The 17,208-nt window shown below is 40.5% G+C and overlaps 1 protein-coding gene across 4 annotated transcripts in view; it reads left to right on the plus strand.

Moving 5' to 3' along the window:
• The window catches only part of THSD4 (thrombospondin type 1 domain containing 4), a 255,165-nt gene that overhangs the window by 38,076 nt on the left and 199,881 nt on the right, over nucleotides 1–17,208 (plus strand). For all 4 annotated transcript variants that reach the window (XR_014616468.1, XR_014616469.1, XM_084214001.1 and 1 more), the window contains exons 2-4: nucleotides 65–172; nucleotides 4,037–4,106; nucleotides 16,170–16,591. Coding sequence is in view for 2 of the 4 variants with exons in the window: in XM_084214001.1 (XP_084070127.1) it covers nucleotides 144–172; nucleotides 4,037–4,106; nucleotides 16,170–16,591 (521 nt within the window). In the remaining 2 variants the exon portion in view is untranslated. The remainder of the gene's footprint in view (nucleotides 1–64; nucleotides 173–4,036; nucleotides 4,107–16,169; nucleotides 16,592–17,208) is intronic.

The raw sequence follows: 17,208 nt of genomic DNA on the forward strand, positions 1-17,208 counted from the left end.
TTATACATATCCTGGGAAATACTGAATAAGCAGTGTTAATTGTTTTTCTCCTTTCTTTTTGTAGAATTTGTGTGTGATTGTCATTGTGCTGTACCACAGCGAAGAGATATTTTTTACTTCAAGATACCTTGCATTAAAAGATCATGGTAGACAGTTTAATAGTTTCTTTGAGGTAAGTGATGCAATAAAACATTTAAAATCTTATTTAATATGCTCTTAACTCACTGCAGTAAATTTCAATTTGGTGGTCTCTTGCTCTGCTGTCAAAGGTGTCTGTATTGTAGGAGGGTAAATAGAAATCTTGTCCCAAGACCAAATACTCAAGTATATGCATACCAGACATAGCATTCTTTGGTGATAGTCAGAAAAGAAAGTTCTCAGTGTTTGTTCATGCTTAGAGCATCTGTTGGTGTGTGCCAATGTGATGGCCTGTATTTCTGGAAAGTTCCTGTGTTTTATGATGAGTCTGTACAATTACAGTCACTGGGCTTAAATTGCTGATTTACGTGTTTTAGTACCTGTGCTGCAATTCATTCGTGGATTTCTCTTATGCATTCCTGAAACAGTTTGCCAGTGGGCAAACACAGGAAAGACCTTTCAAACAGCTTTGCTAACAAAGGAAACATTCAGCTGTTCCTAAGCTGGTCTGTCCAGTTCTACCCTGTCCTTGGGCGAGCAGATTCAGAGCAGACAGGCAGCCCTGGTGCCACATAAACACAGGCTGACCTGCAAGGAATGACAGCTGAGTGCTCTGTCTTTGGGATGGAGTTACTGTGACACCTCTGCTCCAACCTTGCTTCTCCTGAGTTTGAGACATCAATATTTGAATTGCAATTTTGGCACCCTCCTAATATACCAGGGCAGATTTCCCATCAAAATGGATCTGTCACACATTACTGACACTACAGTGTTATCTTTCCAGCTGAAAGGTGACCTGCGTAGCTCCTCCCAAGCTGTCCCAGACTTGGCCTGTTCAGCAGATTTGGGAGGAAGTTGGGAATTTGAGACAAGAGTCATACTGCACTAGTCAGTGCTGATCACCTGTGTTTGGACAATCCACACTTGGCCATAATATACTGCATAAAATGCAGCTGCTAAGGACAGCAACATGGGAGAGATCTGCTTTGGTACCCTCTAGCTTCATTTGTGCAGAGCTAACACTCACTGTGCTGACTAGGAAGAACCCTGAGAGGTGTTCCTAAAAGAGGTGTAAAATTGCAAAATTTTTCATGCTCCTCCTACAATAGACCTAATTTTGCTTTGTGCTTGTGCCTCCCAGTCTTTCCCAGTTGTTTATATGTATACTTATATTTAAGTTTCTATTTTTAATGTTTTTATATTACTGGCAATTGATGTAGCCAGTAAAAGAAAGTGAGAGAGTTTAAAGTCTGACTTGGCTTCAAACTGGGTGCTTGGCTCCAAGCAGTGCCTCAGCTGTGAGAGCAGGGGCTGTACCAGCAAGGTTCTGAGTTATACAGCCACCAATCAGCTGCAGTTGGTACCTCACCTGGTCAGGTATACTTGAAAGGTTTTGCCTTATTTTGAGAAGCACTTGTTCTTTTTGGCTTTTCTGCACTGTGAGGATACCTGAACCAAACCCACTGAAATTGGAGAAGCCTTTTTTTGTAGCTTGGGAGGCTTAAAGTTAGTCACGCATGACAAATAAAAGAGCCTAGTCCAGAGAACTTAGCCAAAGCAAGCTGCTGAGGGAAATAACATTAAAAAAATTAAATTGCCACACACTGATTTGAAACTAGGGGCTTACCTCAGGATAGCTTAAGTATTCCTGGCAGATTTCCTCTGTGTTTGAAATAGTAGCTTGATACCATTGTTTCTGACAGATCCAATTGCAGATACAGAAGCAAATTTAAAATTTATCTTTATTGCCCTTGAGCCACGTACATAGAGATGGTGATTGCAGTGCAACCTCCTTAAAGAATGGTCAGGAAAAGCCTGGCACAGAGTGATCACACAAATACTAAAAGTTTGCTGTTTAGAACTGAGAACTTTAATCTGGTAAGTAATTTGCTTTGAAGATTACAGTTCTCATTCAGCTCAGAACTCACAACCTTGTGCATGATTTCAGAAGAATTTACACATGGAAATCTGTAGACTGTCAGACTGATCAGAAAAATCCTGTCCTGTTGAGGATGAAAGCATTCATTTCCTTATGGAAAGTCTGAACTTTTTTTTCACATGCTCTGAGGGGTTATAGGGAGCAGAAGCCATGAGGGAGCAGAGGTGGGTAGGAAGACTGAGATGGAAGTTAAATATAATTTGCAGAGGATGGAGGCTGGGCCTATCAGCCACTGCACTCCACCTACTTAGATGCCTGTCATTCTTCATTGAGAAGAGTTGGGAAATCACTTAAACACTTAGAAAAGAGATAGGCAGGTGAGCTGGAGACAGACTTGGTGCTGTAATTTTGCAGTTTGGAGGTCTGAGTTCTATTTCTGCCTTTGATTTCAGGTGTGATTTGCAAATCCATTTATTCATTTGTGCCTTTGTGTTCCATGTACCACTGTGTGATTGGGCCCTGCTCTGAACTGCATGTTTTGACTCCTGCTGTGATTTCTTATAGTGTCTTACACTGGCTTTGATTTCAGCCACCTCCTCTGTATTTTGTTTTATCACAAATGATAGCTTTGTGACATACCAGACTTCCTTCTAACACACTTTTTAAAGGGCTTCTTTTTTTTCCCCCTAAATTGACGTGGCAGTAAAGAACTAATGACTTTTCCTAACCTTTCACTGGTTTATTGCTTTGATAGAGAGGGGCATAGCTGGTGAGGTGATGATAAGCCATGTGCAATCAGTACTTACCTAATGGTTCCTTTTGCAGTATATTAGCAAAAACAAACACAGAAAACACAAGATAAACATTCTCCCTAGCAGAAGACTATTTGTATTGGTGGTAATTAAATGCTTAGTATTAATAAAACCCCTTTCTCTTTAGGAGGTCTGTCTCAGAAAATACCTGAAACAATAAGAAATGTTTAAAGGGTTACTGGGTAGGGAGCAAAGGAAGGAGCTGTGAATAGGAAATGCAGCTGGATTTTTTCTGGTCCATTAGTTTGCAGATGTATTTTGTATCCAAATCCATCAGTTTTACTTCTGCATTGAAATGCAGCAAATCATTAGCAGCTTTCCCCCTTTTAGTGGGTCTGAAACATACTCTTTGTAGACTGAAAAGTCAAGCTCCTGGTACAAATAAAGATACCTTGATCCTATTTGCCATACCTGTCCATGTTTTTTGGTGAAGGAGCTTCTTAGAAGGAGACAAACCAGTTTCTGTTGCAAATTATAGGAAACAAAAGACTGAGCTAACTGTGCCTAAGTTGTAGCAGGCTCCTAGGAGTCGCTAAAGTGGTGAGGCTTGACAGAGCAGTTTGTTTGGGCTTGGTTCCCATTATGACTCCTTTCAGACTGAAGATGTGGGGACTGGGGTGATGCTTGGCTGCTTATCCTGGGTCTCTGGTGGGCTGTGTTCACTTCTTTCCATCCTCTGTGCCCATTAGGTTATTCCATTTTCACAAGTGTTAGGCAGCTGGGGAAGAACCTATTTTCTGTTTCCTGTGTGCTGAAGCTGGAGTGTTCATCTGTAAAATGAGGAGCCAGTGCTAGAAGCAGATGTGGTCCACAGCTGGGTGAATTCTTACTTAGCACTTTAGAAAACTTGCAAAGCATATGTCAGTTTCACACCAAATGCTGAGGTGTTAAAATATGCACTGCCAGGAATTTTTAAATTTAAACATGAAGTTATATGAAATACTATCAATGGATTCTATTTTGGTTCACTTTTGCTTTATAGCTGGACAAATCTATGTATGAACCTGGTTCATACATTCAGGTATGAGCCTGTTGTGAACAGAATCTTATGAGGACATTTCATACAGTTCAGTGATTCTGCTTTGGTTAGCAATGGCATTCAAGTGTTTAAATACCTCCTTGCAGTGTGAAGGCCTGTAAGGTGTTGTAGATGTGTGGCTTGTATTAGTGGTAATTATCTGTTCTGTTTCACTGTTTGCCTTTCCAGACTTCTCAGTTCCCTAGCAGTGCTGGGATTTCAGCTTGTCATCCCACAGCCTTCAATTGAACACAGAAAGGTAAGCATTAGAAACATTCAGACTTTGTGTACTGAAAAGTAAATGTGAAAACATTAGAGTAAGATGTGTAAAGCAATGCAATCTGAATAATGTTCTGGGAATAAAAAAAAAAAGGCTTCTGTTTGTGCATATGCAGATTTTTGCTTTTTTTTAAAAATAAATATATAAATGGTTGAAAGGAGCTCATCATGGTTACTTAGCTGAGTAATTGTATGGAGTATTATAGGTCAGAAATAGTTACTAAAGCTTTGGAGCATTTTCATCATGCAAGACATGGAAAAAAGAGTTCCTGTGAGTGAGAGCAGACATGAAGTGAGCAGAGAACCACCCAGCTGCTCACAGGCAGCTCCTTCTCTTGCAGAGATAGAAATGTCTGGAACAGAAGCTGGACCCAAACCACTCTGTTGCTATTCACATTGCTAGAGATTGGAGCTGGAAACTGCTGGAATTTCCTGTTGTGCTCTTGTGGATGGTTCACTCATCCTAGACATTGGCATCTCTAGGAAGGCTTGCAGCCTGCACACTTTCCATCCTGCTCAGCATTAGGGAGATCTTGGCTGGAGTCCTTGGGTTTTTGCACTGCTTTTCAGGAAAGTAGTGAACAATTTGGAGAGAAACAGAAAGCAGCAGGAATTATCCTTAAGAGATTTTAAAATCTTACTTCTGAGGGAAATTTGAACAAATTCATATTGTTTATTCTAAAGTTTGGAAGACTGATGCTGGAGGAAGATATAACCTTCAGATACTTTTGAGTACTAAAAAGAAGGCTGTTTTTTTCTGTTTGGTGGAGCAGATTTTAACTGAGGCAAAGGAAGCTTAGGTTTGACATTATAAAACACTTGTCATGGCAAGGATAGAAAGAAGATTATATTGATTGAATAATATTTAGAATTTCCATTATGTAAGTCTCTGTGAATGTGTTGGACAAATGTTTTCAGGAACTATGTGCAGATGTTGCTGATTCTGCCACAGACCTGAGGCAAGACCCCTTCATATCAATGTTGTTCTCATATCTTAATGGGTATCTCATATCTCATATGTGTTTGGTATTCAAACACAACCAATTAATCATTGAAGGTATCAAATAACCTGTTTAAAATAAATTTGCTTTTTACTGTAGATTTTTAAATAATAACCTGAGATGTGCATTTTTTTGAAAGCTATACTGTTAAAAGGAGATAAAAGGCAAGTTTGCAGGATTTGCTTTTTTTCATGTGCATGTGCCACTGTCTTCAGGGTAAAAAGTTATTTGGACAATAGCCTCATAGGTATGGACTAGAAACCTGAAGCTGTCTGATTGTCAGAGTTCCAGAAGAACACAGAAGTCCTGTTAACTCCTTGTGCAGCCTGTTTGTAAGACAAGTTAAATGAGGTCAGTAACATGGGGTGTGAAACTGGCCCAGTCCAGTCTGCAGTGAGCTGTCCAAGGGCTCTGTTCCAAACTGCAGGACAATTTAGTATTTTTGCCTATCTTACATCTCTTCTCCTTTGTTGTGCAGTTGAGATGGTCACAGCTGCTGCTCTGGTTTCAGTACTCTGTCTGATTAGACATTCTTTTGTAACACTGACAGTGGAGAGATGCTTCAGTCCAGCCTCCAAATGGCCTTAGGGGGAATAAATCTACTAACTAAAATGGAGTAACTCAGAGAAACAATTGCTTCATTCTGGGAAGCCCCGGAATTAATTTAGATAAAATCAGATTCTTTGTTTTCAATTGAATGAGAAATGCCACGGGTCTGGAGTGTGTTCTATACTAGTTAAAGGGACTTAAGGGCATGGTAACCACCTTGGAGATCTCCCTTTTACTGAGAACAAGGCACAAGTTTCCTAGTGACAATCTCACACAGGCCCCAAGGCTGGCTGTCATTCTCAGCTCTTACCCTAAGGGAGAGGATTCTATTCATGCCAAACTGTGTTTAGGCTGGCACTCTGTTTTATTACACTTTTCACAAACCTTCTGCTCTACCTATAAGCTCCATGCAAGAGGGGCTGTTAGTAACTCTGAAGGGCAAGTCAGACATAGGTTTCTTTACAAAATAGTGAATAATGAAAGTGGTGTTTGCTGACTTTCATATACACACTCAAAGGGTACAGTATGGGGAATCAAATAACTAGAGCTGAAGTCTAATGAAACATTAGACCACACCCCAGTTTTACTGTGTGTTTATTTTGCATTGAGCTAAGCATGATTTAGCAGGTTGCTTCCTCAGATGCACACACAAAATCTGCTTCTGGCATAACAGCATGAGACTGATAGCTAGAAGAATAAGCCAAATTACTTCCATATTGGAATTAAGACTTGGGGAAATGACAAAACCAAATGGGAAAGCTGTGGGAAAAGTTTTGATAGGGCAATGTTTTCTGCTTTTAGATTTTTTTGAGTGAAAGTCTTGGAAGCTTGTCACACATATAAAGTCAGAATTGACCAATACAGACTTTCTAGTTCCAGAAATACATGGCTACCTGAGTTTTATATAGAAGTAGCTTTTGAGCTTCTTTACTTTAATCAGCACTGTCTCTGCTGTCAGAAGTGCACAAAACTGAAAACAAAACCCAGCTTTATATGTTCCTCCATCTGAGTTTAGGTCGCTACTTTGTTACTCCTATCCCTGTAAATGGCACAGGTTTGTACAGTACATCTTGCTTCTGTTATGGCACTAAATAGGAGCGTTGAAGCAACAGAAATTGCTTTGAATTTATGCATATCTTTTTTGTCACTCAGTTGTAGATGAGTATTGAGTTCAGTGTCTTAACAAACTGATTTTTATTCTATGGAAGCTGTGTCAGGATTTATTTTTACAAGTTTTTCATTGGGGCAGTACAATACTGTTAAAGAATTTTGAGCTTCTTTGGGCTCAGTGTAATTTCTTTCTGCTGGCTCAAAATTAAAGAAGAAATAAACTTGATATTATCTCTGTCAGACACACAATGTTTCTATGAAAAGCAACTATTTATCAAATGAATGTGATTATACTCCTCACAGAATTTTAAGATTAATGTGCTTTGGGATATATGTTGGGGTTTGTTGGCTTCAGTTTTTTTGGCTGTTTTTTTCCCCTCTCTCTTGTGTTAGATTCAAATACCCTTGTGGAGGGGTCATCACTGCTAAGTCAAGAGAAATAAGGAACAGCATCCAGGATCAGAAACAAGAGTGAGGGGAAGGAGTGGAACAGGGGGAAGGAAAAGGTGGCCAAGATCTCTCATTTGGTCATGGTGAGCAGTTTGAGCAGTTCAACTACTTGAACACACTGTAAAAGAGGGCAATGTGAAGCATGAAGCAAGTCTGCTCCCTCCTTCCTTGGAGGAAACTGGAGTAAGACAAAGTAGTTGATATCTCAGCCTGGCTTTTGGCCAGGCACCAGGACTAAAGGCTAACAGTTGTAAGGAGCACCCTGGGACCTCCACCACAGCTGGCCACCACCTTGCCTTTAAATCAGCTCCAAAGCAGAGGCCTGGGAGGGAGGGCTGTGCTCTGCCTTGCAGTCCAGGCAGGGGGAAGCTCTGCCCCACAGTCAGCAGTGACCCAAGTGTATAACTTGTCAGGATTTGCTGAGCTGGAACTCAGCTCTTGCTAACAGAGCCACAGCAAAGGCACTGGGGTCTGGCTGGCTGGGCTGTGCAACTGAGCTGGATTGCACTGGAGAGGCTGAGTCACTGTGATTTGCACAGCTGCTGTTGCTTTGCAGCAAATGGTTACAGGTGTCACCCCTTCTTTTCTGGTGATGTTTTTGTTTATAGGATAACTGCTGTCCATTATTTGTATTTTTATCCACATCACTGTGTGAAACACTTCCAGCTGCAAGGCAGTCCATATTTCTCTGGCAGTTTTTCACTGGTCAGTATATCTGCTTGCCTTTAACTGTACTGATATCCATCTGCTCCTTTCATAACCTTTGGTAAAATAGAGTCTTTCCAGCTAATAATATTGCCATTCTAATTGCAATAATCCTTGGGAAACAGGAGATGCAGTAATCCTTAGGAAACAGGAGATGTGATTTAGACCACAATAAGACTTTTCCTTTAAAATTAGCCTTTTAGTACAACAGAATACTTAGAACAACAGCTGAAAGAATTTACTATCTCTGTATTGTTACTAATTCCCTGTCCTTGATGTTTTGGATTAAAGTGGTTAGGAAATAAAATTCATCTTTGTTTGGGGAAAGGAGACAGGATAAGGATACATAATTTTATGTGAATATACTCTTTGAAAAATCAAGGCCAATATTTCTGTTGTTTTTAACCTGCTTTATCATGGACCTCTGAACTTTTATTTTTATCTTTAAATTAAAAAATACTGAGTTCTTTAAGCTCAGAGCAGGAGTTCTGTGTTTTTCTGGAAGAAAATATGAAAATATCACAGTTCAAGTTAAATTCCAGTGCAGGTGAGCTTACAGAGTCATAGATAAGTTTCTCATCTTCTTTCAGAGCAGTTCTGCATGCTAGTTTTGTCCAAGCTTTGGGTAAGAGTGGCGATAAAGATAAGAAGCTTTTTGGATTCTCAGATGAGTTCTTCTGTTAGGGAATGTTGCTTTCTATTTTGTGACAGCTTGTCTTCTCTGCCTCTGGAGTGATGGGTGGATGACTCACCAAGAGATCTGGAGGGGTGTTACAGCACTTACAGAATAAATGAAATGTGTATTTCTACCACATGTGGATCCCAAAGAATTTTTCTAAGTGTAGAAATAAATGGAATGGTAACAGCTTTATCAGAGCTGTAGATGGCTGACCTGGAGGAGGCCAAGGGTAGTATAAGCTTAGTGACCTAGGCCACAAATGGTGAGACAATACTTTCTTTAAAAAAGAAACCTAATTTGTGATAAAGTGAGGGCCTGATTGCTATCATCTATACCTTACTGTAAATGAAAAGCAATCCTACCATGGATAAGGAATGTTTGTAAAGAAGTGGTAGAAGTGAGGACAGGACTGAGCTGTCTGTTGAAAGCACTTAATGGTCTCACAGAAGAATGGAAAGAAACCTCTTCTTTAAAACACTAATCTCCCAGAATGCAATGGAGGTGGTCTTAGTGTGAAAATATTAGTCAAACTTGGTGGAGGCTTCAAGCTTTGTTGGCACAAAACCTATTCTGAACCTTTTTTAGAGCTGTTTACTTTCTAGACTATTCAAATAATGTTAAGGTTTCTTCAGATGTGGTCAGAGTTGGTTGAAGGGGCAGTTAAGCTGTCCAGGCATTGTAACTCCCTTCAGTGATTTGTGAATACAAAGGTCTTCTATTTCCAGGCTTTTCAGCCCTTTAATCTTCACAGGCACAGATGTTCAGACAGAGATTTTATACAAAGAACGGAAACCCAAATCGTTTAAGCTGGTAATATTTACACTTACCATGTACTGTAAAATACAAATGGTTTACTACTTCTCTGATTAAAGGCTTCCAAAATGCACTGAAGGATTAAAATGGCTGAGCACATGAAGCAGGCAGACATGTACACATTGTGTCATGATGTTTTGGTTGGCCTCTGCTGCATTTTTCTGCTAGCCTTGAGAGAAGTTATCTGCAAGTTTTGTGAGGAGGGGGGGGCTTGGTAAATTGTTTTTTATCAAACCACCAATTTCCCACATGTTTCTTATAAGAGGGATAAAAAATACAGTTGTTTCAAATGAACATATACAACATGGACTGTAAACATATATAACATGGACTTGCTGCTGGGAAATTGTCATAGCTATATAGGTAAGGATTTTATTGGAAATCAGCTGAGCTAAAGCTGGAAGAACATTCCTTTAAGATGCTTAGATTGGTGACAGAATTAAAGGAATTCCACAGATGTGTTTACAACACTGGCAGGGAAACACAATAATGTTTCACTTGAACAGGTTCTAAAACGAAATTAACATTTCCTCAGCCCATTGAAAATTTGGCATGCTCTGCCCTGAGCAGCAATTCAGGTCTCATTTCTGGGAGTCTGACTGGTTTTGTTTTTATACTCTTAAAAGTTTAAGAGGGCGAAGTCCAGCTCTTACTGTGCGGCTCGATCATTGATCAATTATATTCACAAAAGGTGAGTGTTCATGAAGAATGCTGTGTTCATCTCATCCCAAGTATGACCTATGCATTTTAAAGGGTATCTGTACACTGTTTTACTGGTGTTTTGAATCCTCAGTCAGTCTGAGCCTGTGGTAAAAGCTGCATATCCTTTGTGACAGGCTGTACCCTAGTGAAACATTCAATTAATCAGAACTGTAAGATAAAGAAAGTGCAACCCTGGAGTAATGGAATCAATAAGGAGTCATGTTTCCCAAGTGCCTTGATACTCCTTTACTGACAATAGGGACAGTTTGGTGTCATAGCATGGGTTATCCTGTGTGGGGTAATGAGAAGAAGGACCATGGAAGAGACGGTGAATGAACACCTAAAGCCTGAAGGGTTTTGGGGAATATTAACAGAATTTATGGGGGCTCTTTGCTCTGGGAAGCACAGGACAAAGAGGGTAGTAGCAGCTGAAAGTAAGCCATGCTGGCTTCTGTTAATTCCACTTTGCATCCAATGTATGAATATGGGTTAACTCAAGTGAATACCACTGGTAGCATTTTTCTGAGCAGGTGATAAAATGTTCTTCTGGATATAATTTCTTTGCTTTTGGGTGAAAGTAATACCATAAAGCTTTGAGAAATATATATTTATGCCTGATATATCCCTTTCAGATGTATAGTAAGGAATATGATGTAGTTAAATTGTTCATGAGTCCATTTCCATTCTGGGCATTTACCCAGAAAAAAAATTACTGGATAATATGTTAAAAGTTAAATTTGTGAAATCTAATAACATTATTTTACCTAAATTGAAATGGTAAGAAATACTAGGAATGTCTGAGTTGGTTTAGATATTTCCAGGTTTAAAGCTTGCCATTGTCTTGTATATATTTTCAGTTTTGAATTTGGATTGCTATAGCATGCTTTATATCTACAGAATACTTAGTAACACTGGCTAAAGCTACAACAGTTTAATTATGTAGCTGGCTAAAAGGTATATGCTGTCACCAAGCATTATAATCATTATTACTGTGAAATTCCATCATTAATTCATAGTTGGAGTATGGTATGCAGCACTGCACACCCGTGCAAGAATGTAGGAGTGGAAAAGGTGCTGAGAATGAGGAATTCCTTACAAAAAGAAACTGAACAGATTAGGACTACTGAATTTCAGAAAGAGGTCCTGGAACTGGATTGTGTTAGAAATTGCAAATCAGACATCATAGCGTGGTGAAGGAGAATGCAGAATGATCATTCTTCATTTGTCACTAAGAAAAATCTGGGAGACATAGTGAAATGGTCAGGCTGCATGGATGACCAGAGCACAGAGAAGCACTTTTCCTATGTAAATGTACCATCTTTTGGAAGGCAAGATTAAAAATATGCTAAAAGATGTATTAATTGTATTCATGGAGAGTAAGTCCAGTAGTGGTTATGAAAAACAATGGCAATATGATGTTTAGCTGAGGGAGGCCCTTAAATTACTGATTAGTTGTAAGCAGAAGGACCCTGGCTATCTCAGAATATGTCCTGGTTCTTACACTGTTTCCTAAAGTTTTGCTTCTTCCACTCAGACAGAAACACAGTACTGAGTTAAATGACCCTCTGATCTAAGCCTTTCCCCCCTTACTTTTCTGAGCAGTTAATTTGTATTTAAGCTATAGTTTAACAGGATGAAGTGTCCTACAGTATTTAAAATTAGGGGTTGTCAGATCAGTACAGCATTGTCTGCCATTGTCTTCCTGCACAAGAAGTCACATTTTAAATAGTTGTGGCTTTCAGTTCAAGTGACGTTTCCTCTTCAGGGACATTCTTGCATAGCACAGTTTCAACAACTGCTGCTGAAATCCTGAGATGTGGATCTTATTTCTAAATTCTGACAGAGGCACTACTAGAAACTGGCATTGAATTTCTATACCTTGTGTACTCCTACTTTTTGCTGAATTTTTGATGCAGGATCAGAGTGATTGGTGAATCACATGAATTAAAGATAAACTATTTTTCTATTTAAAATGTCATCTATGTCAGTTTGCTGGTAGCATGTTTAATTCTATATGATTTTATAAAAAAAACCCCAACAAACTCTTTAGAATAAAACCCATATGTAGTGCAGCTCCTGTGTACAAAAGTGACAAAATACAACAAAACTGGGGAAAAAGAACAGAAAGGGATGTAGGGTACTGGTGAGTAAAGGAAGGGGTGACCCTGAAAGTACCCTTCTGAAAATCCAGCCTCAGTTCCATTTGCCACTCACTGGTCAAAAGGTGGCAGGTTGGAAGATATTTGGTGTGCAACTGTCATTATGAAGAAAATGTCTCATTTAAGGAATCTCTGATAACAGATTAATAGGACTTGGTGCAATTGTAGAAATTGCAAGCACTTGCACACCTGAAAACTTTTCTTACTTTTCTTTACATTGTTTATTGTACAGCTGCAGGTAGTGAACAGTATTGTGTTCACTTCCAAGCCTTGGCTTCAAATAACTGAAAAATGTGTAGGAAAGAAAGAAAGGGGGAAATTAAAGGGGAAAAGAAATTGAGTTTGTAGAGCAAAATATTTGGTCGTGATTAACTTGCAGGAAATAAAAATCTTGGTGGTGCACTTATAGTTAGATTGAGTCTAGGTCACCTAGAGAAGGAATCATTCATGAACTGTGGGAAAGCAGATTAAATGGGTTGGTTGATCTCTATCTATGGGCTATGTGATTCTCTTAAAGAATTTACTCTCAGGACATAATTTGGCAAGAAAAGTTCAGTTTGCATTTCACTTATTCCCCAGTGCAGGCTCAGACTCTTCCTTTCAGAAAGTGTGCTTTTAATGGGTAGTTGTTAAAACAGGAGAAGGAGGGACCTAATGTCAGGGATCTCTGAGTATGTGGTGTGCCTTAGAGGTTCTGAAATACTTCAGCTGAATCCTGTAATTTCAGCTGTAATTTCTTGGCTATATCACAGAGCTGTGGCAGAATTTCTTCTTGGCTACTAAGTTACCTGTAAATCACAGGATCAAAGGAGGGGAACTGGCCTGTGAATGCTGTAATTCAGCTCCTCTGCCCTGGGGAAGGGTCAGTAACACCTCGTTTTCCTGGTAGAGCTTTAGGATTGGTCTCAGTGCTGCCGAGATCTCCTCGGGCAGTTTGTTCCCGGGCTTTGTTTGCCTTCTCTCTAAGTAGTTTTCCTCCTTTAACTGGGATCACCTTTGATTAAATTTAAATCCGAATGGTTATTCCTGTGTTGACTATAAACAAGAACAGTTTGCTGCATAGAGAAAAGTAACAGATCGTTGTATTTATTTACGTAAACTGTTTGGAAGTGTCATTATTGTCCACTCTGTTTTTCCTTCCCTAAACTAAGCACTTCAGTTTATTCAGTCTTTCATAGTACAACTCACTGAGTAGATTGTGCTATCAATCACATCTCCTCTGAAGATCCATCTGTAGCCCATATCTTACTCAAAGTAAGAAATCAGTAAGAAAAGTAAGCAAATAAAAGTTCATAACCTGATTTGCTACTGAAAATTCCCATCTCAAAATATTGTTATATTACAACTAAGTAGTACTGATGAATTTGCCTATCAGTATAAGACATTATAATGTTACTTTTTTTAAAGTTTTATTTCTATGTTCTTCCTTAACTAGCTCGATTAAACCTTCTTGTGCTGTGTCTACAACTCTTTCACTATGAAGATTAGGGGGTGTGAAATTACTTTACATTGCCTTCAGTCATATGAAGCATTATTTTATCTGAACCAATTCTTGCTGCAATGAAGTTTGGCAGCTGGAAGGTTCTGTCTCTAGGTTCTGTCTGCAGGTTGACACTTTTCACTATTCAGTTTCTATTTCTGCAAAATGGTACATTTCCTATGTTAGTGAGAACTTCAATTGCTTGCAGGTTATAGTTTTTAGTTGTTGCCTGCATGAGTGTCTTTGGCATTTAAAAAAACAGGTGTACTGAATCATTGTAGAAATGATTAAGTAGCCCAAACAAGTGAAACCTTGTCTGATAACAAAGGACTATTAGTTTTACAGTAAGAAAATTTTACTGCAGACTGAGTTCAGACCAGAAGAGTGTCTCTGTGTGTAGTCATGACCATTTTATGTCTGAGGTAGAGCACATTAATGCATAGTGTAAGTATGGGCAGTGAATATTCACTGGAAAAATCACAAACTGAAGAATAGCTTGTTTAGCTGGTCAAAGTGTGAGCCAGTGGTTCTGTTATTGGATATGGAAGCAAATGTAGCAGCCAGAAGGACCTTGCTGCATGTTCTAAGTTGGACATTATGTGGTATTAGGTTCTACAGGCTATTGGATTTTAAAGCCTGATGCCAAATGGGGTATGCACAGGAAAAAAGACATTAAATACAGAGACATCTGCTCCTGTTTGCAAATGACATGGGAGAAATGGGTAACATATCACACTAATGCAGATGCTTTTTATTAATGTGAAGTTATAATTAAATGCAGTTTTTTCTGTGGTTGGTGATGAAAGTGTGAGAGCAACCTCAGAGGGGGGAAATGTTTCAGATTATGTAGACCACAACTGACTATTACCCAGCAGCAGCACAAACCCTGTGCTGGCTTGCTTGTTGTATTGTAATGCTGTGTTCAGGCCATGTCTGCAGGCAGCTGAGGAGGAGTGTGTGCTCCCTGGCACACTGGGGCACAGCTCAGTCACCACAGCATGGTGCCTGTGATGAGAGACCCAGTGTGCAGAGGGTAACCTTGTGCTGTTACACAATCATGTTTGAGGCAAAATTGTTAAGGGAACTTATGGGTTTAGGTTCTCATGCTGTGAAGGGGGAGAAGTGACAGACAAGGCTGGCTTTCCAAAGCTCATTCTGAGGTAGCTGCACTAGAACAGGGCTGGAGAAGTATGGCAAACATGTTTGTGGACAGTGCCTTTTCTTGTATCCCAGCTGAATTTATGCATGTGTGTGCTTGTTGGTACAAAGTTTGTTCAGAGTATTAAACTACTTAAAGGATGCTCATTTAAAAGAATGTTCTGCATTTTAATAACTGTGAGAATCAGATATTAGGAACCTGCTTTAGAAACTTGTGATTCAACTAGTTGTTCAAGAGAAGCAAGAGAAAAACTGCAAGTTTGAGTACTTTGCTTAGTGCAAAACACTGAGAAATCCTGACTCTATCTAGCTCCAAGGTGAGTAAACCTTGGAGATGGGGATGGGTGATTGTAACTTCCTAGCTGTGCTTAACATTGTTACCTTTCCAATCACAAGGTCAGGATGTTTAAAATATTTGGCTTGAGGGGTTAACTCTCCTTGTGGAGAGATCCTGCCTTTCCTAATCCTTTCTAGCTTCCTTCATGAGAAGGATCCTATGCCTATGGGGTTCTTTCTTTCACTTGCCTTGTGCTGCTGAATTGTGAGTATGGACTAAGTGGCACTGAACTCCAGACCAACAATTTATCCCATCTTTTATTGAGATTTCTTTGAATCTCAAAGACTGGGGTAAGAGTGGTAATATAAGAGTTAACTATAGCAGCATTTTTGGTTGGTTGGAAATCAACCTGTCCTCTTACATCATTGCCTTTGTAAAAAGTTCCACATTAGATGGGAGTTCCTGAAATATTATTGCAACCACCAGCACTCTCCATTGTTGAAGCATCAGAGTGCAGCAGAGCAGTGAGTGTCTGTTAACCCAATTTCATTACCAAAAGTGACCTTATTTCCTGCTTTTGGTAATATTATAACGCATTTCCAAGCTTTGCATAGTGCAATTTTTCCATTGCTGAGAACAAAGAAAATCTATTTCTATCCAGATAGTCCAGAAGAAAAACCAAAAAATAACCCAACCCAAAAAACCAACCAACCAAAAAAAAAAAAACACCACAAAACCCAGAACAGCCAACTCCAAACTTTTTGTGCCAATGGCCGATGGCTGTAGGAGATCTGCTCCTATAGCGGCAGTCCTTTGGCCGGCGGGGAATGGGACAAGTCGCTTCCCACGCCATTCCATGTCTCTTGTGACTGCGGAGTGAACGCCGAACACCGAGGTGTTGGCGCTCCCCTCTTGCTCCGGTGTGCATTCGGGTTCCTAAGGCTGTGCTTGTGTCCGCAGGTCCCGCAGAGGATAGAGGAGCACGGCGATGCCCCCGAGGACGGCGGCGGCGGCGTGCCGGGGCTGTGGGGCAGCTGGGGCCCCTGGTCCGCCTGCTCGCGGAGCTGCAGCGGCGGCGTCATGGAGCAGACGCGGCCCTGCCTGCCCGCCTATTACCGGGAGCGCGGCTACCGCCGCCCGGGCCGCCACTTCCCGGCCTCCGACCGCGCCCTGGCCCACCCGGGCGCCCACCACGAGGACTCGCTGTCCGCCTACCCCGGGCACGTCATCTCTGCCATCCGCACCTCCGTGCCGCTGCACCGGAACGAGGAGCAGCCGTGGGCCGCGCCCAGGAACGGCAGCGGCGGCCAGGGCGGCCGGGCGGCGCTGAGGGGCAGCCGGCACTCGCAGGGCCCGCGGCACAGCGCCAGGCCCGACAGCAGGTACGGGCTGCCCGCGGCTTCCCGGGCTAGGGCAGGGCACCTGGGACTCCTCGCACTTCCAGGGAAGGTATAGAGACCGAGAATGGCTTCTGCAGTGCTTACTGCCCTCTGCCTTTCTGCCGCCAAGGCCCTCCCGTGACTACTTAGGTGATGTACAAGGGCAGATGGAATTACTCGGATGATCTCGCTTCCCTTTAAGATTTGTGTTGTGATTTATTGAGAGGTTTTTTCTTTTCTTCTGCACTCTCATTTGACATTTCCATTAAATATCAGAACAAATAACTGTATTCTTAACTTCAGCAGCCAGTCTGATATTAATTGGTTGAAAAAAATTAACATTTTCATAGAGGATGGTCAACCTTTTGATCTGTTGACTTTAGTTCTACTCAAGACTCTGTTTTTTTTTGTATTTCTATTTGTTGCCTTTTTGTTTTCTCTTTTTTCTTTTTTTCTTCCTACCACCTCTTTTAGCAAAATTTCCTGTTTGTTTAATACATAGAATATTTTAAAACTGTATATGTTTTTATTAATTTCACAGTAACAGGCTTTGAGGCTGGGCGAAGCTGTGCTGTTACAAGTAATTCAAATTAATTTTCCCGCTTCTGGAGAAACACTTC

The sequence above is a fragment of the Fringilla coelebs genome (genome assembly GCF_963513975.1).
Source record: "Fringilla coelebs genome assembly, chromosome: 12".
Classification (NCBI taxonomy): domain Eukaryota; kingdom Metazoa; phylum Chordata; class Aves; order Passeriformes; family Fringillidae; genus Fringilla; species Fringilla coelebs.